A 25,891-nucleotide genomic window follows, 5' to 3' on the forward strand; every position below is an offset into this window, starting at 1 on the left:
AATTCAGACTAGTCACATTTCAAGTGCTCAAAAGATACATGTGGCTAATGGCCACCATATTGGAGAAGCGATTCTAAAGCATTATTTGGTCTAAACAACAGCAACAAAAACAAAAAAACCAAAAAAACCAAACTGACAAAAAAACAGAAAAACTCCAAGTCTGGTGAGCAGAATCCTTACTTAAGTCTCTAAAACATGAAGTTATATCCTCCCATCAGTTCCCAGACTCCCTGACTCCTTGAGGCACCACCACAAGTACACACTGTAAACTTCCCCGAGCCTTTCCCAATGCACAAGGTACAAGCTCTGAACCGGAGACTAGCATTTACTATATCCCGCATACACAGATCCAGGAAATAAAGGATGGAACTGGAAGTGGCCTCTCTCTATTAACACAGCCTCTAATAACCTTACCATCTACCAATCCACTCACCGGGTTCCCCCCCACCCACCCAAACATGTAACTTTGGGCTTTGATATTTTAGAAGAGATCTTAATTTACAAAGGGTGAATACTTCCACCAGGTGACACAAAAATGACCCACATTGATACATACTGCAACATGGATTGACTTTGGAAACATTATGCCAAATGAAACAAAACAAACACAAAGGACAAATACTCTATGGTGCCACTTATATAAGGTATCTATCTAGAATATGCAAATGCATAGAAATATAAAGTAGATTAGAGGTTAGCGGGGGGTGGGGATAGGGGAAGGATGATGGGGGAGTTATTGCTTAACAGGTACAGTTTCTGTATGGGATGATAAAAATTTTTGAAAATAGATACTGGCATGTGAATATAAATATAACTGAATTGTTCACTTAAAATGGTTAAAATTGTAAATGTTATATATTTTTTACCACAGTAAAAAACATTTTTTTAAATCCATTATATCAGAAGCTGAGACTACCTCTAGGCTAGTTTTGGGCTCCTTGTGCCAGTGAAACAAAAGGCAAAGAAAGATGATGTTACCAGAGTCTTGATTACCAAGACTGGCTGGGGTGACCGATCCTGATTACCAAGGGGATAGTGAGGCAGAGGAGACCATGGAAACCTGGGGATTCAACGGTATGATTCTCAGTATATCCATATCTACAGAGATCCAATAGAGGTGGCACCATTAAGGAATCAAACTTTTCAAGAATGAAATGCGGTCACTCCACCAAGGAAAATGCTGGCAGAGGGTAAGGGGAACAGGAATCAGTTGTGACAGAAGTGAAGTGAAAAATATCAGCTTATAGGGCTTCCCTGGTGGCGCAGTGGTTGGGAGTCCGCCTGCCGACACAGGGGACAGGGGTTCGTGCCCCGGTCCGGGAAGATCCCACATGCCGTGGAGCGGCTGGGCCCATGAGCCATGGCCGCTGAGCCTGCGCGTCCGGAGCCTGTGCTCCGCAGCAGGAGAGGCCACAGCAGTGAGAGGCCCAAAAGTATCAGCTTATAACCCTAGGACCAGTTCTAAGAATAAGAACTGCAGTAGCTCTGCATATCTGTTATATGTATATATTAGTGATTTTTTTCTTTGCTCCTCATCTCTGGCGTTATATGAAGAATGTTGGTACTACTGGTCTCAATTTAATTCATGAGACACAAAATTGTAAGATTCTGATGGTGAGGATACATATCATCTGTGAGATAGAAACGATGGACTAATAAGGCTTTGTGTCTCCCATTGTGGAGTGGGTGAGAGCATCTTTGTATAGAGGATATTTGAGTTGCCTTGCAAGATTACGCAGGAACAAGATATTACTGCATGGGAGTTACACATGAGCAGAAGAGTGATAATGAATGCTGAAGAGCAAAAAGTGTGGAGTGTCAATTATTTGTCCATTTGATCCATTTCTGAACCCCCTTCTTTTGCTCTACTCTATTATATCATAGGAACTGTAATTCCCATGCTCCATTGTTAAATGACTCTACTTCCAGCAGTGTCTCTGGCAGTAGCTGCATCTCTTTTCAGGTTCCAGCTGCCTATCCTTCATTCCAACATCCCAACCTGACTGAACAGCCCCTACCATGGTTCTCCCTCCCACCAGACAGCTCCAACTTCTGGACTCTGGTAACATCATCTCCTCCCATTGGTCCTCTGGCCTAGAGGTGCTGGTGGCTTCCTGATGTAACTAATCTCTAGGTGGCCTCATCATTCCCTGTTTGAATTCCTAGGTCTTTCATCACCTGTACAACCAATTCCGTCTATTAATGTCCCTCTTTTAGCCTTACTGGGCCTTATTTGATTTCCAGAGCTACCCACAGAGCTGTGAAAAACATATCCTCTAGCTGTGAAAAACAACCATGAGGTTGTTTTCTCATTTAAGCTTCAACATATGCACTACAACATGCAACAGCAACAAAATGGTATCTCCCTCCTTTTCAAAACAAGTCTTCATTCTTTTAGGTCTTATGCTCAACCAGTTGTCTTAGAACCTCCTCTCTGTGTCATCCTCCATGTCTTCCCTGATGCCCTCCTACAGCATGTCTCAGCCTCTAAAAGGTCTTTCACCATTTTTACACCATGACCCTCTTTGGCAATCTGGCACAGCCTTTTCAAAATAATGTAATTACATGCATAAAATAAAATACACAAGATAACAAAAAGAATCAAAGTATAAAAATAAATATATAACAACCAATTTGTGATGCTGTAATCTACGTTACTTCTTTAATAACACATTAAATAACAAGTTGTACTCACAAGTCTAATAACCATTTCAAAGTAATGACAAGTATAAACAATATTTCAATATATTTGCAGTAACTGAAGTATGGTATGTGTCTGCAATTTCTATTGGTGATAAATTCAAAAGTACTGCTAATCCTACTATAGCTTGCTTTTAAAAGGACGACAGGCTGGGCCAAGCCCTTCATAACTGAAGGAAATGCTTAACATGAGTTAGGGGTTAATAAAAATAAAAATATAATTTCTCCCTTTCCAACTACATGGATTCCTTGATTTCTCAGTTTGTAAGGACCCCTGCTTAAGACCCCTACTCCTAAGAAATCTGGCAGGATCAGTCAAACACCTTTAGGTCTTGAACCCTAGAAAGCCTACTGCTTCGTCCTAGGTATCCAGTAACTTTTGGCTAGAGAAAGTTACATTGCTTTTCCTTATTCTCTCCCACCCTCATTGCTCTAAAAGATTTTCTTGCTCTATCGTCACTATCGGGGCCAATGAGATATCTGAATAGCTTCATGACCTCTTGTCCTACTTTGCACATCTGTATTATTGTGCTCAAATAATTTTAATAACCACCGCAAAAGTGAAAACCTTGTGGCATTTTCCCATCTCAATCACCCACATTAGTACAACTTAGTTTCATTCGGAAGCTGTGAGTCTGTAAGAAACTCCTCTCCCCCATACCCTCTGCCCACTAATAAATCTCAACAGTAACCTATTATTTCCATACCTAGGAAAGAAAACGGGGGCTCAGAAAAATGACATAAGTTGCCCAAGAACCCACAATAATGAAATTCCTAGAGAAGTCATTTTAAAGATTTTTATTATTTTTTATTGTGGTATAATTGACATATTATGTTAGTTTCAGGTGTACAACATAATGATTTAATATTTATACATATTGCAAAATGATCACCACATAATTCTAGTTAACATCCATCACCATACATAGTTATAATTTTTTTCTTGTGATGAGAGCTTTTAAGATCTACTCTCTTAGCAACTTTCAAAAATGCAATACAGTACATTATTAACTATAGTTGCCACGCTGTATATTACATACCCAGGACTTATTTTATAACTGGAAGTGTGTACCTTTTGACCCCCTTCACCCATTTCATCTACCTCCACCCACCCCCTGCCTCTGACAACCACCAATATATTCTCTGTATCTATGAGCTTGGGGTTTTCTTTAATTTTTAAATACCACCTATAAATGATATCATACAGTATTTGTCTTTTTTTTAACATCTTTATTGGAGTATAATTGCTTAACAATGTTGTGTTAGTTTCTGCTGTATAACAAAGTAAATCAGCTACACATATAAATTTATCCCCATTTCTCCTCCCTCTTGCGTCTCCTTCCCACCCTCCCTAACCCACCCCTCTATGTGGTCACAAATCACGGAGCTGATCTCCCTGTGCCATGCGGCTGCTTCCAACTAGCTATCTATTTTACATTTGGTACTGTATATATGTCCATGCCACTCTCTCACTTCGTCCCAGCTTACCCTTCCCCCTCTCCATGTCCTCAAGTCCATTCTCTACATCTGCATCTTTATTCCTGTCCTGTCCCTAGGTTCTTCAGAACCACTTTATTTTTTTAAGATTCCGTATATATGCGTCAGCATACGGTATTTGTTTTTCTCTTTCTGACTTACTTCACTCTGTAGGACAGTCTCTAGGTACATCCACCTCACTGCAAATAACTCAATGCTGTTTCTTTTTATGGCAGAGTAATATTCCATTGTATATATGTACCATATCTTCTTTATCCATTCATCTGTTGATGGACACTTAGGTTGCTTCCACATCCTGGCTATTGTAAACAGTGCTGCAATGAACATTGTGGTACATGACTCTTTTTGAATTATGGTTTTCTCAGGGTATATGCCCAGTACTGGGATTGCTGGGTCATATGGTAGTCCTGTTTTTAGTTTTTTAAGGAACCTCCATACTGTTCTCCATAGTGGCTGTATCAGTCTACATTCCCCCCAACAGTACAAGAGGGTTCCCCTTTCTCCACACCCTCTCCAGCATATACTGTTTGTAGATTTTTTGATGATAGCCATTCTGACCGGTGTGAGGTGATATCTCATTGTACTTTTGATTTGCATTTCTCTAATGATTAGTGATGTTGATCATACTTTCATGTGTTTGTTGGCAATCTGTTTATCTTCTCTGGAGAAACATCTATTTGGGATTTCTGCCCATTTTTGGATTCGGTTGTTTGTTTTATTAATACTGAGCTGCATGAGCTGCTTGTATATTTTGGAGATTAATCCTTTGTCAGTTGCTTCATTTGCAAATATTTTCTCCCATTCTGAGGGTTGTTCTTTTTGTCTTGTTTAGTTTTCTTTGTTGTGCAAAAGCTTTTAAGTTTCATTACATCCCATTTGTTTCTTTTTGTTTTTATTACCATTTCTCTAGGAGGTTGGCCAAAAAGGATCTTCCTGTGATTTATGTCACAGAGTGTTCTAGCTATGTTTTCCTCTAAGAGTTTTATAGTGTCTGGCCTTACATTTAGGTCTCTAATCCATTTTGAGTTTATTTTTCTGTATGGTCTTAGGGAGTGTTCTAATTTCATTCTTTTACATGTAGCTGTCCAGTGTTCCCAGCACCACTTATTGAAGAGGCTGTCTTTTCTCCATTGTATATTCTTCTCTCATTTATCAAAGATAAGGTAACCATATGTGCATGGGTTTATCTCTGGGCATTATATCCTGTTTCATTGATCTATATTTCTGTTTTTGTACCGGTACCATATACTGTCTTCATTACTGCAGCTTTGTAATATAGTCTGAAGTCTGGGATTCTGATTCCTCCAGCTCTATTTTTCTTTCTCAAGATTGCTTTGGCTATTCGGGGTCTTTTGTGTTTCCATACAAATTGTGAAATCTTTTGTTCTAGTTCTGTGAAAAATGCCATTGGTAGTTTGATAGGGATTGCACTGAACCTATAGATTGCTTTGGGTAGTATAGTCATTTTCACAATGTTGATTCTTCCAATCCAAGAACATGGTATATCTCTCCATCTGTTTATATCATCTTTAATTTCTTTCATCAGTGTCTTACAGTTTTCTGCAGACAGGTCTTTTGTCTCCTCAGGTAGGTTTATTCCTAGGTAATTTATTCTTTTTGTTGCAGTGGTAAATGGGAGTGTTTCCTTAATTTCTCTTTCAGATTTGTCATCATTAGTGCATAAGAATGAAAGAGATTTGTGTGCATTAATTTTGTATCCTGCTACATTACTAAATTTATTGATTAGCTCTAGTAGTTTTCTGGTAGCATCTTTAGGATTCTATATGTATAGTATCATGTCATCTGCAAACAGTGACAGCTTTACTTCTTCTTTTCTGATTTGGATTCCTTTTATTTCTTTTTCTTCTCTGACTCCTGTGGCTAAACTTCCAAAACTATGTTGAGTAAGAGTGGTGAGAGTGGGCAACCTTGACTTGTTCCTGATCTTAGTGGCAATGGTTTCAGTTTTTCACTACTGAGAACGATGGTAGCTATGGGCTTGTCATAAATGGCCTGTATTACGTTGAGGTAAGTTCCCTCTATGCTTACTTTCTGGAGGGTTTTTATCATAAATGGGTGTTGAATTTTGTCAAAAGCTTTTTTTGTGTCTATTGAAATGATCATATGGATTTTATCCTTCAGTTTGTTAATATGGTGCATCACACTGATTGCTTTGCATATATTGAAGAATCCTTACATTCCTAGGATAAACCCCACTTGATCGTGGTGTATGATCCCTTTAATGTGCTGCCGAATTCTGTTTGTTGAGGATTTTTGCATCTATGTTCATCAGGGATACTGGCCTGTAGTTTTCTTTTTCTGTGACATCTTTGTCTGGTTTTGGTATCAGGGTGATGGTGGGTTCGCAGAATGAGCTTGGGAGTGTTCCTCCCTCTGCTATATTTTGGAAGAGTTTGAGAAGGATATGTGTTAGCTCTTCTCTCAATGTTTGATAGAATTCACCTGTGAAGCCATCTGGTACTGGACTCTTGTTTGTTGGATAATTTTTTTTTTTTTTTTTTTTTTTTTTTTTGCAGTACGTGGGCCTCTCACTGTTGTGGACTCTCCCTTTGCGGAGCACAGGCTCCAGACGCACAGGCCCAGCGGCCAGGGCTCACGGGCCCAGCCGCGCCACGGCATGTGGGATCCTCCCGGACCGGGGCACGAGCCCGTGTCCCCTGCATCTGCAGGCGTACTCTCAACCACTGCACCACCAGGGAAGCCCTGTTGGATGATTTTTAATCACAGCTTCAATTTCAGTGCTTGTGACTGGTCTGTTTATATTCTCTATTTCTTCCTGGTTCAGTCTTGGAATGTTGTGCTTTTCCAAGAATTTGTCCATTTCTTCCAGGTTGTCCATTTTACTGGCATATAGTTACTTATAGTAATCTCTCATGATCCTTTGTATTTCTACAGTGTCAGTTGTTATTTCTCCTTTTCCATTTCTAATTCTATTGATTTGAGCCTTCTCCCTTTTTTTCTTTAGGAGTCTGGCCAATGGTTTAATCAATTATTCTTATCTTCTCAAAGAACCAGGTTTTAGTTTTATTGATCTTTGCTATCGTTTCCTTCATTTCTTCTTCATTTATTTCAGACCTGATCTTTATGATTTCTTTCCTTCTACTAACTTTGGGGTTTTTTTTGTTCTTCTTTCTCTAATTGCTTTAGGTGTAAGGTTAGGTTGTTTATTTGAGGTTTTTCTTGTTTCTTGAGATAGGACTGTATTGCTATAAACTTCCCTCTTAGAACTGCTTTTGCTGCATCCCATAGGTTTTGGGTCATGGTGTTTTCATTGTCATTTGTTTCTAGGTATTTTTTGATTTCCTCTTTGATTTCTGCAGTGATCTCTTGGTTATTTAGTAGTGTATTGTTTAGCCTCCATGTGTTTGTATGTTTTACAGTTTTTTTCCTGTAATTGATATGTAGTCTCATAGCATTGTGGTCAGAAAAGATACTTGATATGATTTCAATTTTCTTAAATTTACCAAGGCTTGATTTGTGACCCAAGATATGATCTATCCTGGAGAATGTTCCATGAGCACTTGAGAAGAAAGTGTATTCTGTTGTTTTTGGATGGAATGTCCTATAAATATCAACTAAGTCCATCTTGTGTAATGTGTCATTTAAAGCTTGTGTTTCCTTATTTATTTTCATTTTGGATGATCTGTCCATTGGTGAAAGTGGGGTGTTAAAGTCCCCTACTATGACTGTGTTACTCTCGATTTCCCATTTTATGGCTGTTAGCATTTGCCTTATGTATTGAGGCGCTCCTATGTTGGGTGCATAAATATTTACAATTGTTATATCTTCTTCTTGGATTGCTCCCTTGATCATTATGTAGTGTCCTTCTTTGTCTCTTGTAATAGTCTTTATTTTAAATTCTATTTTGTCTGATATGAGAACTGCTACTCCAGCTTTCTTCTGATTTCCATTTGCATGGAATATATTTTTCCATCCCCTCACTTTCAGTCTGTATGTGTCCCTAGGTCTGAAGTGGGTCTCTTGTAGACAGCATGTATATGGGTCTTGTTTATGTACCCATTCAGCCAGTCTATATCTTTTGGTTGGTGCATTTAATCCTTTTACATTTAAGGTAATTGTCAATATGTATGTTCCTATTACCATTTTCTTAATTGTTTTGGGTTTGTTTTTGTAGGTCTTTTCCTTCTCTTGTGTTTCCTGCCTAGAGAAGTTCCTTTAGCATTTGTTGTACAGCTGGTTTGGTGGTGCTGAACTCTCTTAGCTTTTGCTTGTCAGTAAAGGTTTTAATTTCTCTGTCAAATCTGAATGAGATCCTTGCTGGGAAGAGTAATCTTGGTTGTAGGTTTTCCCCTTTCATCACGTTAAATATGTGCTGCCACCTCCTTCTGACTTGCAGAGTTTCTACTAAAAGATCAACTGCTAACCTTATGGGGATTCCCTTGTATGTTATTTGCTGCTTTTCTCTTGCTGCCTTTAATATTTTTCCTTCGTATTTTATTTTTGATAGTTTGATTAATATATGTCTTGGTGTGTTTCTCCTTGGATTTATCCTGTATGGGACTCTCTCTGCTTCCTGGACTTGATTGACTATTTCCTTTCCCATGTTAGGGAAGTTTTCAACTATAATCTCTTTAAATATTTTCGCATTCCCTTTCTTTTTCTCTTCTTCTTCTGGGACCCCTATAATTCAAATGTTGGTGCATTTAGTGTTGTCCCAGAGGTCTCTGAGACTGTCCTCAATTCTTTTCATTCTTTTTTCTTTATTCTGCTCTGCAGTAGTTATTTCCACTATTTTATCTTCCAGGTCACTTATCCATTCTTCTGCCTCAGTTATTCTGCTGATTCCTTCTAGAGAATTTTTAATTTCATTTATTGTGTTGTTCATCATTGTTTGTTTGCTCTTTAGTTCTAATTCCTTGTTAAACATTTCTTGTATTTTCTCCAATCTATTTCCAAGATTTTGGATCATCTTTACTAGCATTACTCTGAATTCTTTTTCAGGTAGGCTGCCTATTTCCTCTTCATTTGTCTGAGCTGGTGGGTTTTTACTTTGCTCCTTCATCTGCTGGGTATTTCTGTGTCTTCTCATTTTGCTTATCTTACTGTGCTTGGGGTCTCCTTTTGCAGGCTGTAAGTTCATAGTTCCCATTGTTTTTGGTGTCTGCCCCCAGTGGGTAAGGTTGGTTCAGTGGGTTGTGTAGGCTTCCTGCTGGAGGGGACTGGTGCCTGTGTTTCAGTGGGTGGGGATGGATCTTTTCTTTCTGGTGGGCAGGACCACGTCCGGTGGTGTGTTTTGGGGTGTCTGTGAACTGATTATGATTTTAGGCAGTCTCTCTGCTAACGGGTGGGGTTGTGTTCCTGTCTTGCTAGTTGTTTGGCACAGGATGTCCAGCACTGTAGCTTGCTGGTTGTTGAGTGGAGCTGGGTCTTAGCATTGAGATGGAGATCTCTGTGAGAGCTCTCACCATTTGATTTTACATGGGGCTGGGAGGTTTCTGGTGGTCCAATGTCCTGAATTCGGCTCTCCCACCTCAGAGGTTCAGGCCTGACACCCGGCTGGAGCACCAAGACCCTGTCAGCCACTCAGCTCAGAAGAAAAGGGAGGAAAAAGAAAGACAGAAAGAAAGAAAATAATAAAATAAAAGATAAATTATTAAAAATAAAAAAGTAATTAAAAAAAGAAAGAAAGAAGAGAACAACCAAACTAAAAAACAAATCCACCAATGATAACAAGCGCTAAAAACTATCCCAAAAAATGGAAAGACTGAACCCTAGGACAAATGGTAAAAGCAAAGCCATACAGACAAAATCACACAGAGAAGCATACACATACACACTCACAAAAACAGAAAAAGAAAATTATATATATTTTTTTAAAAAATGGAATTCTGAGAGCAACGAAATCAATAAACAAATTTACCAGTGATACTAAGCTCTAAATACTAAACTAAAATAAACATAAAACCAGAAACAAATTAGATGCAGAAAGCAAACCCCAAGTCTACAGTTGCTCCCAAAGTCCACTGCCCCAATTTCGGGATGATTCATTGTCTATTCAGGTATTCCACAGATGCAGGGTAAATCAGGTTGACTGTGGAGATTTAATCCACTGCTCCTGAGGCTGCTGGGAGAGATTTCCCTTTCTCTTCTTTGTTCGCACAGCTCCTGGGGTTCAGCTTTGGATTTGGCCCCGACTCTGCGTGTAGGTCGCCTGAGGGCGTCTGTTCCCCACCCAGACAGGATGGGGTTAAAGAAGCAGCTGATTCGGGGGCTCTGGCTCACTCAGGCCGGAGGGAAGGAGGGGTACAGAATGCAGGGTGAGCCTGCAGCAGCAGAGGCCAGCATGACGTTTTCACAGCCTGAGGCACGATGTGTGTTCTCCCAGGGAAGTTGTCCATGGATCACGGGACCCTGGCAGTGGCAGGCTGCATAGGCTCCCGGGAGGGGAGGTGTGGAGAGTGACCTGTGCTTGCACACAGGCTTCTTGGTGGCTGCAGCAGCAGCCTTAGCATTTCATGTCCGTCTCCGGTATCCGCACTGATAACCACAGCTGGTGCCCATCTCTGGAGCTCGTTTAGGCAGTGCTCTGGATCCCCTCTCCTCATGCACCCCAAAACAATGGTCTCTTGCCTCTTAGGCAGGTCTAGACATTTTCCCAGATTCGCTCCCCAATAGCTGTGGTGCACTAGTCCCCTTCAGGCTGTGTTCATGCAGCCAACCCCAGTCCTCTCCCTGGGATATGACCTCTGAAGCCGGAGCCTCGTCTCCCAGCCCACACCCATCCCAGCAGGTGAGCAGACAAGCCTCTCAGGCTGGTGAGTGCTGGTCGGAACCGATCCTCTGTGCGGGAATCTCTCTGCTTAACCCTCTGCACCCCTGTTGCTGTGCTCTTCTCCATGGCTCCAAAGCTTCCCCCCAACCCACCCCCCGTCTCCGCCAGTGAAGGGGCTTCCTAGTGTGTAGCAACTTTTCCTCCTTCACAGCTCCCTCCCAGAGGGGCAGGTCCTGTCTCTATTCTTCTGTCTCTGGTTTTCCTTTTTTCTGTTGCCCTGCCCAGGTACGTGGGGAGTTTCCTGCCTTTTGGGAGGTCTGAGGTCTTCTGCCAGCATTCAGTAGGTGTTCTGTAGGAGTTGTTCCACATGTAGTTGTATTTCTGATGTATTTGTGGGAAGGAAGGTGATCTCCACATCTTACTCCTCCGCCATCTTGAAGGTCCCTCCAGTATTTGTTTTTCTCTGTCTGACTTATTTCACTTACCATAATGGCCCCAAGGTCCATCTATATTGTCACAAATGGCAAGATGTCACTCTTTTTTTGTGTGAATAATATTCCATTGTATACACACACACACACACACACACACACACACACACACACGGACTTCCCTGGTGGTGCAGTGGTTAAGAATCTGCTTGCCAATGAGGGGGACACAGGTTCAAGCCCTGGTCCGGGAAGATCCCACCTGTTGCAGAGCAACTAAGCCCGTGTGCCACAACTACTGAGCCTGCACTCTAGAGCCCACGAGCCACAACTACTGAGCCTGCGTGCCACAACTACTGAAGCCCGCATGCCTAGAGCCCATGCTCTGCAACAAGAGAAGCCAATGCAATGAGAAGCCCACGTACCACAACGAAGAGTAGCCCCCGCTCGCTGCAACTAGAGAAAGCCCACACTCAGCAACAAAGACCTAATGCAGCCAAAAATAAAGAAATAAATTTTTTTAAAAAATAATATATATATATATTCATTTATATGTGTATATGTATATATATATATACATATTTGAAACATTTTCTTTATCCATTCACCTATTGATAGGACACTTAGATTTTAAAGAAATTTTGTGCCAATCAGCCAGTGTGTTAGCATTAGGAGTACCTGATAAGGCAAATATCTGGCCTTAGTTTTTAGATAGTTTCATTCCTCTCTGCCTTGCTTTATAATGGACATATTTAGAAATTACATGGCTAAAAATATTACTATATAATATGAGTAAAATCAGCTAAACAAATAATTGAAACAGTAAAACTGAACAGTAATACAAACCTGGAGTTGAACCAACTACAACTACCTATTTTGAGAAAATTCTCTTCCTTCCGTGAGATAATTTCCAATCTCTTTAATGTGAACACATAATTCAAAATATTTTGATCAAATAAAAGATAATAAATGTATGTTCTGGTAAGAGAAATGTGATAACTATAAATATATGTGAAAGAATATATTTAATGGATGAATGATTATCATGATACTAATATTCTCAAGTAAAATGTACATTTGGCTTATAAAATAAGTTTTGGAGATTATGAACAATTAGCACCCATTTAACAAATACTACTTTATGTTCAGTATGTAATAGTACAACATAAATAAAAGCAATTACTACTTCAATTATCACTTTAAAATTACCTCAATTGCCCTTAAAAATACAAATAAAACAGTCATAGATTGATCGCTTGTTATTTTAATCATAAACCACTGTTCCTTAGAGAACCTGAAAAAAAATCATTTTTCCGAACGTTTATTCAACACACAGCTACTGAGGGCCTACTACGTGCCAATAAGCAACTCGACAGGTACAGGGACAAAGCATGGTCACTACTTTCAGCTCTCACGAAGCTTAAGGACTAAAGAAGCGCAGGTAAGCGTGAAATAAATGTTTTAGCTCTAAAATATCTGTAACAGTAACATGTTATGGGAGAGGAAAGAAAGGAGTAATCATTTTCACCTAGCAAGGCTTTAAAAGGTTTCCTGACAGAACAGCGTCGGATTTTAGCAAAAAGGGAAGGAAAATACATTGTTTATGCTTAACTGTCAATAAATGTCAACTACTATTACAGTGCACAGACACTTCTCAAATTCTATTTCATTTAATTATCTCAACAACCCTTTGGGACCAGCATTTCACAATGAGAAACCAAAGATGTACAGGATAAATAACTCGCCCAAGGTCACATATGTTGTAAATGGAAGGGCCAAGAATGAGTCCAGGTCTCTGTAACTCAATATTCTTTCCACTACATCGGGCTGCCTAAGCTGAGCTTTAAGAATGAGTAAGACTTAAATAAAGAAAAAGAAGAAAACAGAGAAGAAAGACGACAGAAGAGACATAAACATATAATTCATGAATTATCCTAGAGTAAAAAATAACTTCTGTCCTTGGAATATACACATATACATATGAAATACAGATATTTATATATATACACACACATATTAATAAAAGATATAATGATACAATTGAAAAACTAAGATAATTCATGAATTACACTGATCAAAAATTCCATACTCAAATCTAATTGTTTAAGAGACTGTTCTATGACTGAGACCATAAGGAAACTACATTAAGATTTCCAAAATGCCTAATTTACAAATCCCTTAGTCACCAAACGCATTCATCAATTAACACTTTTGAGTAAATATAATTCATTAATTAAAATAAAATTAAGGCAACATACCAATAAATACAATACTTCATTAAATTTCTACTTTAACACTCCTATACAATTCCACTGTATTTAAAAAAACCATCTGTTCTATTAATGTCCTTTTTAAGCACAAGAATGTTACAGTGATAAATGTTAAAACAAGTAGTTTCTAATATGAAATGAATCTAAAATAATCAAACTCTACTTTTAACATTATTTGAGAAAAAAATAAATTCTACCTCTGCATTGTGCTTAGTTGTTATTTCTAATTTTTCTTTCTTAGCCCGATGGAGTTTCTTTCTGAGATCAGCAGTAATATCCAAGTCTGTTTCATTTTTAACCATTTGTTTTATATCAGATGAGGCATTCTTCAACCTATAAAATGAGATCAAAATAAAATATAATTACTATTAAGTAAATTTCCAGCATTTCCCGTATTTCTGATAACTTATTTTTCAAAAAAAACAGGGAACATGTTACGGTCCTTACCCTAAAGAAACTTACATTCCAGTAAAAGATATTGATTGCAAAAGCTAGATGGAATTGCAAAGCAGTATATGACTAGAAACAAACCACTGTCCACTGGGAAACCACCATGTTGTTCAAGATAGGCAATAAAGGTTATCTGATCCTATCACAAGCTGGCAAGTTTTGGAGAAGACTGAGTTCTTTCCTTTTAACCTTTTTAAATAATATATTTTACTTATTGCAAATATAACACATATTACAAAAAGAGAAAGTATAAGAGAATACAGACTCATGCTTTTAAATGGCAGAGTAAAGTTCTACTCTCTCCCCAAAAGTAAAATTAAAATTTTAACTAATTTAACAGCAAAGAGAATTTAGAGATATAAACTCACAAGGAGAATTAGTACCAGAGATGAGACAATAGCAATAAAATACTGGAAGTTGGAACGCAGGTGGATAAGTGGTAAGTGATTTATAAAAGAGAGCTGAATTCAAAGCCAACAGTAAGAAAAGCAACCTGATTTACACCAGAGTCCCAAAAAGCTCAGTTCACTGGCAACACCTTTTAAAATGGGGGTAAAAGCAGAGCAGAAAACAGGAGAATTGGTTGAAAGTCTGCCAAAGAAATAATAAGATCCTCAGATCCTCTACCCTATACACCACACAACTGGGTATTGATTTCTTCCCCACTCTGGCAGAACACTAGGGGTTTATCCCCTGGAGAGGATAAAACAGAACGTCTCTGGATTGGAGACATCAGATACAAATCGGGTAAGTGTTCCATACCAAAAGCAAGAGACTCGAGTAAAAAGTTATATAATAAATTATATCCCTGGTCTTCTAATACTTATTGTCTAACAGAACAATGTCAGCCAAAGCAGAGACTAGAAGGATCTTCCCTGGAGAATCTAACCAACAAGGTGAAAAAGACCTAAAGATGCCAATGTTACGGGTTCTCCAGCAAAACAGCTTAACCAGATCACCCTACACAGAATGTCTCATACACTGAGCTTCCAATCATCTTTTTAGGCCTCTACTTTTAAATATGAACAGAGAGCCAAGGATCACCAGAAGTTAAGCAACATCTGATAAGAAAGACAGAGACTACAAGGGGCAGGGAAGAAGTCGAAGATGATGCAGGGAAAAGATAACTTTAAAAAAAGATTAAGAAAAAACCCTTAACATTAAAATCCTCAGAAAAATAGGAGAGGATAAAAAAATCCATAAAACAAAAACTGGATGTAATTAAAAATGAAATATTCATAGAACAAAAAAAGAGCCCTTGGAAATCAAAAACACAAACTAAGAAATGAAAAACTAAATAAATAAATTTAAAACAAAAATCTCCCAGATGCCTAAAAAAATTACAAGAGAAAATAATTTCCAATTTAGAATTTTATGCTCAACAAGTACCATTCAAAGACAAGAGTATGGGGAAGGGAAGATGAAACATGCACACTTTCATAACTATGATCAGAGTGTAAACTGGCAGAAAAGTTTTTAGAAGTTTGGTAATAAATGTCTAAAACTTTCAAAAAAAAAAGACAAGAGTATGAGAAAGACTATTTCGGATCTACAAGACATCAAAACATTTATAAGGGGCTACTGGAAGACTTGTTTCACCAAAATAAGGACCCACACTGAGAAAGAGAAAGAAATGGGATCCCAGAAGTAGGGTATTTAAGATAAGAAAACAGCAAAGGGATGTCTAAGATAGTGATGAAAGGAAGCACTCAGTGAAATTTGTGCAGCAAATCACTTAAAGGGTAATCTGTTCCAACTGTACTGGCCAATGCCTCCAGGAGTAATTTCTTTAAGATGAAAAGAGAAAATAAAAGAATACATCAACTATGTGAACATATTGAGAGATTTATAAAACTTGGTGGGAGTATGAAGTTGAATTCATAAGTTCATGGAAATTAAACCAAGTAAACAACAAATGAGACAACTATTAATTAAATCCAAGAAAAACAAAATGTATACGAGAAAAAAAATTGTCACTGAATACTACTACATAACTCAACTAGGAAGTTTTGATAATTATACGATAATGTAAACATTGATTAATCTAACCAAGATTATATATCACTAAATGAAGAGAGAATAGAAAAGGGAGGCAAGTATGAATGAAAACTAAATTATGAACGTCTATAGTGGAAAGTCAGTAGATAATGGCTAAACATGAAAAATAAAATAGCAATATAAAAAAAATTTTTGAAGAGGTATGGATTTTAAAAAAACATCTCAGAGAGTTGAAAATGATTCTTTCTAGGGATAAAGAAAGTTATTTGTCTCAAGGTAATAAGCACTGCTATTTTTCCTAACAGCAGTAAGTAAGCCTTTTAGAACAATTAGTCTTTAAATAACATGCATATGTAATTTTTTTTAAATAAGACTAAAATAAAACAACAGAGAATCAATGAAACCAAAATTTGATTCTTTAAATAGATGAATAAACTTGATAAACCTTTGGTTAGCTAGACAAAGAAAAAAGAGAAGAAACTCAAAGTATAAACAAAGAATAAAAAAGGGAATGGCACTACCAACGTAGAAGGATTATAATGAATACTATGAACAACTTTATGCTAACAAATCAGGACAAATTCCTAAAAAGACAGTAATTACTAAAACTAACTCAAAAAGAAAGAGAAAATCTGAACAGACCTATAACAGACAACAACATTGAATTAATAATTTTAAAAATCTAATCATAGAGAAAGTCCAAGTCCAGATTCTACCAAACTTTAAGGAAGAAATAATACCAATCCTCACATTAGAGGAGGAGGAAACATTTCTCCAAATCATTCTGAGTCCAGCATTACCTAATACCAAAATATGGCAGACATCTCAAGAAAGGAAGAGTACAGACCAATATCTTTCATGAATAGAGATACAAAAAATCCTCAACAAAACATTAGCAAACCAAATCCAGCAACATCTTGAAAGAATTAAATTACAACATGATTAATTGGGATTTATCCCCAAAATAGAAAATTGGTATAATGTCTGAAACTCAAGTGATGTAATATACCATTTTACTAAAACAAAGGATGAAAACTATATGATCATCTCAACAGATACAGAAAATGTATTTGACAAAATCCAACACCCATTCATGATTTAAAAAAATAAAAAAAAAACTCAACAGACTAGGAATACAAGGAAATTTCATCAATCTGATAAAGGGCCTCTATGAAAAACTGCAAAAAGTAGCATCAAGCTTAATGGTGAAACACTGAAAGCTTCCCCTAAGACTGGGAACAAAACAAAGATGTCTGCTAGTAATACTTCTATTCAAGACTGTATTGGAGGTTCTAGACAGTGCAATCAGGAAAAAAAAAAAAAGGAAAAGAAATAAAAGGCACATATACTGAAGGAAGAAGTAAAACTGTCTTTAATGGCAAAAAACATGATCCTGTAAGATTATCCTAAGAAATCCATTAAGAAGCAAAAAGACTAGAACTAAAAAACAATTTCAGCAAGGTCACAGAATATAAGATCAATATGCAAAAACCAATCACATTTCTAAACACTAGCAATAAATAATCCAAAACTGAAATTTAAAAAATAATTCCACTTATAATAGCATCAAGTAAATAAAATAGATTTAGGATTAAATTTAACAAAAAAAGGGAAAGACTTCTACACTGAAAAGCATAAATTATTGTTGAACTAAATTGAAGACCTAAGTAAATGAAATGACATTCCACATTCACATTCATGTATTTGAAGACTAGTATTTTAAGATGGCCACTTTCCCCAAATTGATCTACAGATTCAACATATTGCCTATGAAAATCCCAGCAGGCTTTTTTTTGCAGAAATTGACAAGCTGACCCTAAAAATTATATGGAAAAGCAAAGGACTCAGAAAAACCAAAATAATCTTTAAGAAAAACTAATGGGAGGACTTGCACCTTCTAAATTCAAAACTTACCATAAAGCTACAGTAATCAAAACAGTGTAGAATTTGAATTAAGAATAAACATGTAGATCAGTGTACCAGAATTGAGACCACAGAAATAAAGTCATACATATACAGTCAATTAATTTTCAACAAAGGTGTCAAGACAATTCAATGGGGGAAAAGATAGTCTTATCAACACATGGTGCTAAAACAACTGATCTCCACAGGCAAAAAGATAAATTTAGACCCTTACCTCACACCATATACTACAAAGTAACTTAAAATGGAGCCCGGACCTAAATGTAAGAACTAAAATTATAAAAATTCTAGAAAAAAACTTAGGAGAAAAATCTTCATGACCTTAAGCTGGGCAAAATTTCTTAGATACGAAACCAAAAGCACAATCCATAAAGAAAAAGAATTGAACTTCATAAAAATTAATAACTTTTACACTTCAAAAAGCATTATTAAGAAAATGAAGTCAAGCCAACAAATGGGAAAAGATATTTGCAAATTATATATCTGATAAAGGATTTGTATCCAGAACACATAAAGAACTCTTTTTTTTAATAAATTTATTTTATTTTATTTTTTATTTTTGGCTGTGTTGGGTCTTCATTGCTGCACACAGGCTTTTCTCTAGTTGTGGCGAGCGGGCGCTACTCTTCGTTGCAGTGCATGGGCTTCTCATTGTGGTGACTTCTCTTGTTGCAGAGCATGGGCTCCAGGTGCATGGGCTTCAGTAGTTGTGGCAAACAGGCTTAGTTGCTTCGTGGCATGTGGGATCTTCCCGGACCAGGGCTCGAACCCGTGTCCCCTGCATTGGCAGGCGGATTCTTAACCACTGCGCCACCAGGGAAGCCCTTAGAATATATAAAGAACTCTTGAAGCTCGATAAGAAAAAGATGAATAACTCAATTTAAAATCAGGCAAAAGATCTGAATAGGCTTTTCACCAATGAAGATACACAAATGGGCAAAAAAAGCACATGCAAAGATGTTCAACATCATTGCTCACTAGGAAAACACAAAATAAAATCACAATGACATATTACTTTACTCTCACTGGAATGGCTATAATCAAAAAGTCAGAAAACAACAAGTGTTGGGGAGGATATGGAAATGTATAAAACCCTTATACACTGCTGGTGGAAATGTAAAATGCTTCAGTCACTTTAGAATACAATTTGGAAGTTTCTTAAAAATTTTAACGTAAATTTACTATATGATGAACTAATGGTGCTCCTAAGAATCTACCCAAGAGAAATAAAATATGTCTACACAAAGACTTGCACACAAGTGTTTATAGCAGAGTTATTCATAATAGGCAAAATGTGGAAACAACCCAAATGTCCATCAACTGGTGAATGGTTAACTAAAATGTATATATCCATAAAATGGAATAATATTCAGAAATAAAAAGAAACAAAGTACTGATACATGTTACAATATAAATCTGAAGAACATGCCTACTGAAAAGAAGCCAGACACAAATGACCACATATTGTATGACGCCAGTTATATGAATTGTTCAAAAAAGGCAAATCTATAGAAACAGAAAGTACGTTCGTGGTAAACAGCAGAGTTTAAATAACTTCATCGGTCCAGATTCTAGAAGTCTGAAGAGTAATTTAACCATTAAAAATTATGACAGATGTATATTAATTTGGCAGGATGTTCCCCCCAAAATTGAAAAAGCAAGATACTAATGTAAAATATTATTCTAATTTTTGAAATATATATTTATATGTTCAAAAGAAAAGGTCTGGGCAAGTAAATACCAAAATACTGTTGGTAGTTAACTCTAAGTGGTAGCATTATAAGCAGTTTCATCGTTTTATTCATTTGTATTTCTTAAATTATTCTAAAAACATATGCATTATCTGCATTAAAATATACATATCTATGTGTATATATACATATGCACATATATAAGACAGGATATCAGAGCAAAAAAGAACCTTAAAACACTCTCTTTAGCACTCTTTGAACCATCTTCCTCACCATAGTGGTGGAGAACCAGCTGATGAGACCTCACTCTTAACCCTTGACACATCTAAAAGAAAAAATTCTTTTTAAGATAAAATTTTAGTGAAGAAAAATATTAATATTTTACTCATTTATTCTCTGTCTTGCTCCAGAAAGGATTTCAGGTAGCTCCTAAAGACAGGTAGGAAACGTTTACATAGCAAATCCTATTTATAAAGCAAAGTACATGTTAGTCACGGTACTCACCCCACCCACACATCCTTGCTGAAAAGGTGCTCAAGATCAGTTCTTCTCAAACTAAACGTGAGCAAGGACTATACCCACCCCACTCCCATTGCTTCTGTAAAATATATTTAAAAGGGATAATTAAAAAAGAAAATCTAAAAATAGATAAAATTCAACTCTAACTGTTTTATTATTAGATTCAACAAATAGAAAATTACTCTGTTACATGATTATAAGGTTCTAAACACTTGCTTTCAATTTCTGTACTTATTTCTTCGTAAACCACACTTTGAGTTGCACTCTCCGAAATGGCTCCATTTTGCATTATGGACTCAGAGTTTTTATATTATTCACATGAGATATGAATAAACCAAAGGTAGGCACCTCACCCAAAGGCATATATGAATGGTACAAAAAAGATGAGCAACAGCAATTCTTAGAATGTAAACTCCAAGAAAAGAAGCAGTTACGAACAGGAGCTAAAACTAACAGAACGCTTAAGTAGAGTGATGAATCAGAGTTGGGGCAATGAGGAAATAAGAGGAAACACAGCAACACAGATTGTGGCAAGCCAAGTAATAATGAATAAGCAGAAGAAAAGATTTAGAGAAGTGGAAAAGAATAAGCAAGTCTCTAGGGACTGAAGAAAGTACAGACACTGACTTTTGTACACTGAGTTAACAAAGGAGCATAAAGAGCCACACAGAGTCTCCAGACCCAGTTCTGGTTTCCATGAGGCATCATCCTTGCCCCTCCAGTCCCATGAAATTTCCACTTCCCTTACCATCCCATGAGAATTCTTACAATCAGCCTCTCCAACCACTTATTTCTCCCTGCTCCCTGCAACCAAAAGCGTTCCTCAACTAGAAGAAGAGACTGGAGGCTTACCTTTGGATATCACCGGAAGCATTATTTGAAGTATTCAAACTCATGATGAGTCTTCCAACTCTTTCAAAATACCCCACTGTTGCTTAATGATATACTTCGTTATTAATGATTAAAACTGTCCAAGACGTCTGTGGCTTACAGGTTACATGGGCTGAAGTCTGTTAAAACAGTAAACAATATAACAGCAGTTATTTATATGAGTCCTGAGACTAGGGGTGATTTTTCTTTTGTTTTTTGACTTATCTGTATTTTTAAGATTATTCTTTAAAAAACATGTAAATACTTGTATTTTTAAAAGCCACAGTGTTTGGGGACTTCCCTGGTGGTCCAGTGGGTAAGACTCCGTGCTCCCAATGCAGGGGGCCCAGGTTCAATCCCTGGTCAGGGAACTAGATCCCGCATGCATAGCACAACTAAGAGTTCACATGCCACAACTAAGAGTCTGCATGCCACAACAAAAGGATTCCACGTGCCGCAATGAAGACCCCGCGTGCCACAACTAAGACCCAACACAGCCTAAATAAATAAATAAATAAACATTTTTTTAAAGTTATAAAAAATAAAATAAAAGTCACAGTGTTTTATTTCTTTTTAAATAAGATTAGAAACAAAAATGACAAAACATTAGAAATTCCTTCTTATAAGAATAAGCTAATACTATTAGATTATTTTAATTTCTCAAATAAAAAGTAATAAAATAGTGACTAATTGTTCTTAAACTGGAAGAGGAATAGGTAGTGCCTATCTCTAGGGCACAGAATTCAGTATGAAAGAAAATGCAGTCCAGGGATGTTTTGGGGTCCCAAAAGACTTTTTCATAAATGAAATATTTTTAATGCAATGTTACAATCAAAGAGGCCAAGGCACTCCCACATAAAAGATCTTACAGTAATTTTCAAAGGCCTTCTCCCAAGGGATTGAAGAGGAAAAAGGAAAGGAGAGAGCATTTGTCACTTACCCCGGCCTTCTCTCCAGAACACTCTTCTACCAGAGACACTCCAAATTATAGAGTCAACAACTCTAAGTTACTACAGTATGAAGGAATCTTTGGGTAAACATCTCGATAACTAACTAACTCCAAATAGACACAAATATGAAGATCTCACAAGGTCTCTTGGTATCCCCAGCAGAAGTCCAATATCCTAAGAAAGACCATGAGATTTGGTCTCAGAGAGATCTGAGCTAGGATTCCAATAAGCATCAAGTATGTGGTCATAGGCAAGCCACTTAAACTCTCTGAGCTTGTTTCCTCAACCATAAGGAGATAACTATATCAAGCTCATATATTTGATATTTAAGTAATATACACAGCACATATACAGTACACAGTCACTGTCAGTTTCTATTACTGTAACACAAACCCTCTGAGATCTCTGATAAAGGAAAGGAGTAGGTGACACTTGGGGTGATTTGGTCTGGTTAAAGATGTAATAAAAGAAGGCTTCCCTGGTGGCGCAGTGGTTGAGAGTCCGCCTGCCTATGCAGGGGACACGGGTTCGTGCCCCGGTCCGGGAAGATCCCACATGCCGCGGAGCAGCTGGGCCCGTGAGCCATGGCCGCTGAGCCTGCGCGTCCAGAGCCTGTGCTCCACAATGGGAGAGGCCACAACAGTGAGAGGCCTGCGTACCGCAAAAAAAAAAAAAAAAGATGTAATAGAAGAATTGTTTAGCGGGAATTCCCTAATGGTCCAGCGGTTAGGACTTGGAGCTCTCACTGCCAAGGGCCTGGGTTCAATCCCTGGTGGGGAACTAAGATCTCACAAGTCATGTGGCGCAACCAAAAAAATAAAAATTAAAAGGCCAGGACACTGGCCTGAGAGGCCAGGACACTGAGTGATAAATGACCCACCAAGGCGCACCATTATGAAAAAAAAAAGAATTGTTTAGTAAAATTGTAGGTATACAGGGATAGCTAGAAGATGCCCCCCCCCAAAAAAATCTAAACTGATCTGTCCCTGCTCGCAATAAACAACCCTGAGAGAGATCACTGAAAGAAAAGAGACTCAAATAAGCCAACTGAAATGTAGACTCAAACACAGTACTGGGAACTGACCAATGGCTCCTACAGCCAAACACTAAGGGATCTTCAAAACAGTCAGTGATTCACACAGCTGATGCAGAATAGTTTGACCTAGGACAAAGAAGACAGAACTTTTACCAAGATGGCGGGGGGGTGGAATCCCATTTCTCCAGGGACCTAAATACTAAGTTTGGGAATAGTGGTAGACAAACAAACACCACTATCATTAATCTATTGAGCACCTAGTAAAATGTCAAGCACTGTGTTTGGTATTTTATTTATACATAGAACCTATAGAACTCCAATCATTACAACACTGCAATGTAAAGATTATCCTTTTCAACAGAGAAAACTAAGAGATTAGAAGTAACTTGTCAAAAGACAAATAGTTACAGAACCAAAATTCCAACTCATTACTATCTATCTAACTCTAAAGCAGAAGCTCTTTCTACAAGGTCATTGTTGATACAGTTAAACTATAAATTACCTTACCTGAGGTTCATTATCCTCATTTCAATTACAGAAACTCATCTAATTCAGAAAGTCTTAAATGACTTGCCTAAGGCCAGTCAGCTACTAAGCAGGGGACACCAAGGACTCAATCAAGCTCTTCTGATACTGAGTCCCAAAATCTTTTCATCTTACCACCATGCCCCCAAAGCTCAGACTCCAGAGGAAGTGCCTTCAGAATGGAAGTTTAAGAGTTAGAAGGGACTCTTCCAATACTTAAGAGTAATGTACAAGGCTCAAAAGTATATACAAAATGTTTCTATTTTTAAAGTGAAAAAGATGGGGCTTCCCTGATGGCGCAGTGGTTGGGAGTCCGCCTGCCGATGCAGGGGACGCCCGTTTGTGCCCCCGTCCGGGAGGATCCCACATGCCGCAGAGCGGCTGGGCCCGTGAGCCATGGCTGCTGGGCCTGCACATCCGGAGCCTGTGCTCCGCGACTGGAGAGGCCATGACAGTGAGAGGCCCGCATACCGCAAGAAAATAAAAATTAAAAAAATAAAGTGAAAAGGATGAAACACACACACATATGCATATGTGTCACAACAGGCACAAACAGAACCTCTATTTACCTCCCAGGGAAAGAATTTATACACTTAGGGCCTTAATAATGCCTGCGTTTTTTATTTTGTTTTGATCTTAGGCAGAGAAGTGTGGGAAGAGGTAGTTTACCAAATTTTAACATAGTTGTTTCAATAAAGCTAAATTGAAGGCAACCACCGTTTTTCACTGTATTATTTTGCTATGTAACATCTTCAAATCTGAACGGTCTTCTAGAGAGAAAATAGTCTTCTATAGCTCAGGTGCAAGTTTCATTAACTTCCAGATCACTGAAACAGATACCGTAGTAGGCAGATGGTTCCCCATGATCTCTGCCCCCTGGTGTTTCTCTCTTGTATAATACCCTCCCCTTTACTGCGGGCAGAACCTGTGACTTGCCTCTAACCAACAGAATATGGCAAAGGTGACAGGCTGCACTCCCATGATTATATTATGTTATATAAGACTCTATCCTAGCAGAGTGAAGTGACAGGCAACCTCTAGCTGATCGTGAAGAAGCACACTGTCACGCTGTGAACTGCCTACGGAGAGGGCCACATGGCAGGGAACTGCAGGCAGCTCCAACCCACAGGCAGTAAAAAGCCAGATCCCTCAGTCATATAGATGCCAACAGGAAATACATTCTGCCAACAACCTAAATGAACTAGGTAGCAGATTCTTTCCAGTCAAGCCTCCAGATGAGAACACAGCCAGCAGCACCTTGACAGCAACTTAGTGAAACTCTGAACAGAGGGCACATCTAAGCAGTGCCCAGATTCCTGACCTACAGAGACTGAGAAATAATAAATGAGGGCTGTTTGAAGCCACTAAGTTTTTGGTAACTTGTTACACAACAGAAGAAAACTAATATGTATAAGAAGCTTGAAAATGCTTTTACAGGGTTAAATAGAAAAAAAAAAAGAGTGACATGTAAACTACAAAATGGGTTCTTACACCAGCCCTGCCTGTGTGTGTCTTTTATAAAGTCTCTTTGTTTTTCTATAGTTTAATTTCCTAATTAATTTACATAACAGAGTTTATAAAAATCCTATCTAAGGTAACTAGATAGAGAAACTAGAAAATCATGGGCAATATTTACAAAAAACAAATAATTACAAAATACAAATGAATAAGGGCAAACCACCAACAGCCACAAAACCTGCACAGAGTGGAGGTATCTACAGAGAAGCAAGCAGAGGAAAATAACAAGTATGCATCTGAAAGGACCCCCAAAGGGTCAACAGACAATTAATGGGAAGAGCTGTAGTACAACCTGAGCGCAGCAGCTGAAACTGGCATATGAAACAGGCGTATGGTAAGAGAGTCCTGAAAGGGTTGGTACAGTCCAGCCTCACAGACCTTCATAACTGACTGTCAAGTTACTTCCTGGACAGGGGCCCACACTAATGAGAATCAGTAGAGGCTGGAATCAAAACTGAGCAGGGGCTGGGCTTCCCTGGTGGCGCAGTGGTTGAGAGTCCACCTGCCGATGCAAACGTCATGGGTTCGTGCCCCGGTCCGGTAAGATCTCACATGCCGCGGAGCAGCTAGGCCCGTGAGCCATGTCCGCTGAGCCTGCGCGTCCGGAGCCTGGCCCAGACCAAACTGTAGGAGGAAAGAGGACCAGGAAATGTCAGAACCAAGCCACCATAGTTTTTAACACTCACAACAAACAAAAGACAGGGTTCTGTGAAGTTAGAAAAGCTTTCCTGAACCTTGCTCAAAGTTCAGGTCAACTAACCT

General features: G+C 38.1%; 1 protein-coding gene across 7 annotated transcripts in view; it reads right to left on the bottom strand.

Annotated features, from left to right (window-relative positions):
* The window catches only part of CCDC171 (coiled-coil domain containing 171), a 358,505-nt gene that overhangs the window by 328,007 nt on the left and 4,607 nt on the right, over window positions 1–25,891 (bottom strand). For 5 of the 7 annotated variants that reach the window (XM_079927995.1, XM_079927997.1, XM_079927993.1 and 2 more), the window contains 2 exons: window positions 21,083–21,240; window positions 13,847–13,982 (listed from right to left, as the gene is read on the bottom strand). In XM_079927995.1, coding sequence (XP_079784121.1) covers window positions 13,847–13,982; window positions 21,083–21,126 — 180 coding nt within the window. In that variant the 5' untranslated portion in view covers window positions 21,127–21,240. Of the gene's footprint in view, window positions 1–11,804; window positions 11,867–13,846; window positions 13,983–21,082; window positions 21,241–22,040; window positions 22,225–25,891 lie in introns of those variants that run through there. The other 2 variants (XM_079927994.1, XM_079927998.1) reach the window with 2 other exon arrangements.

Source organism: Stenella coeruleoalba (genome assembly GCF_951394435.1).
Source record: "Stenella coeruleoalba genome assembly, chromosome: 7".
Classification (NCBI taxonomy): Eukaryota; Metazoa; Chordata; class Mammalia; order Artiodactyla; family Delphinidae; genus Stenella; species Stenella coeruleoalba.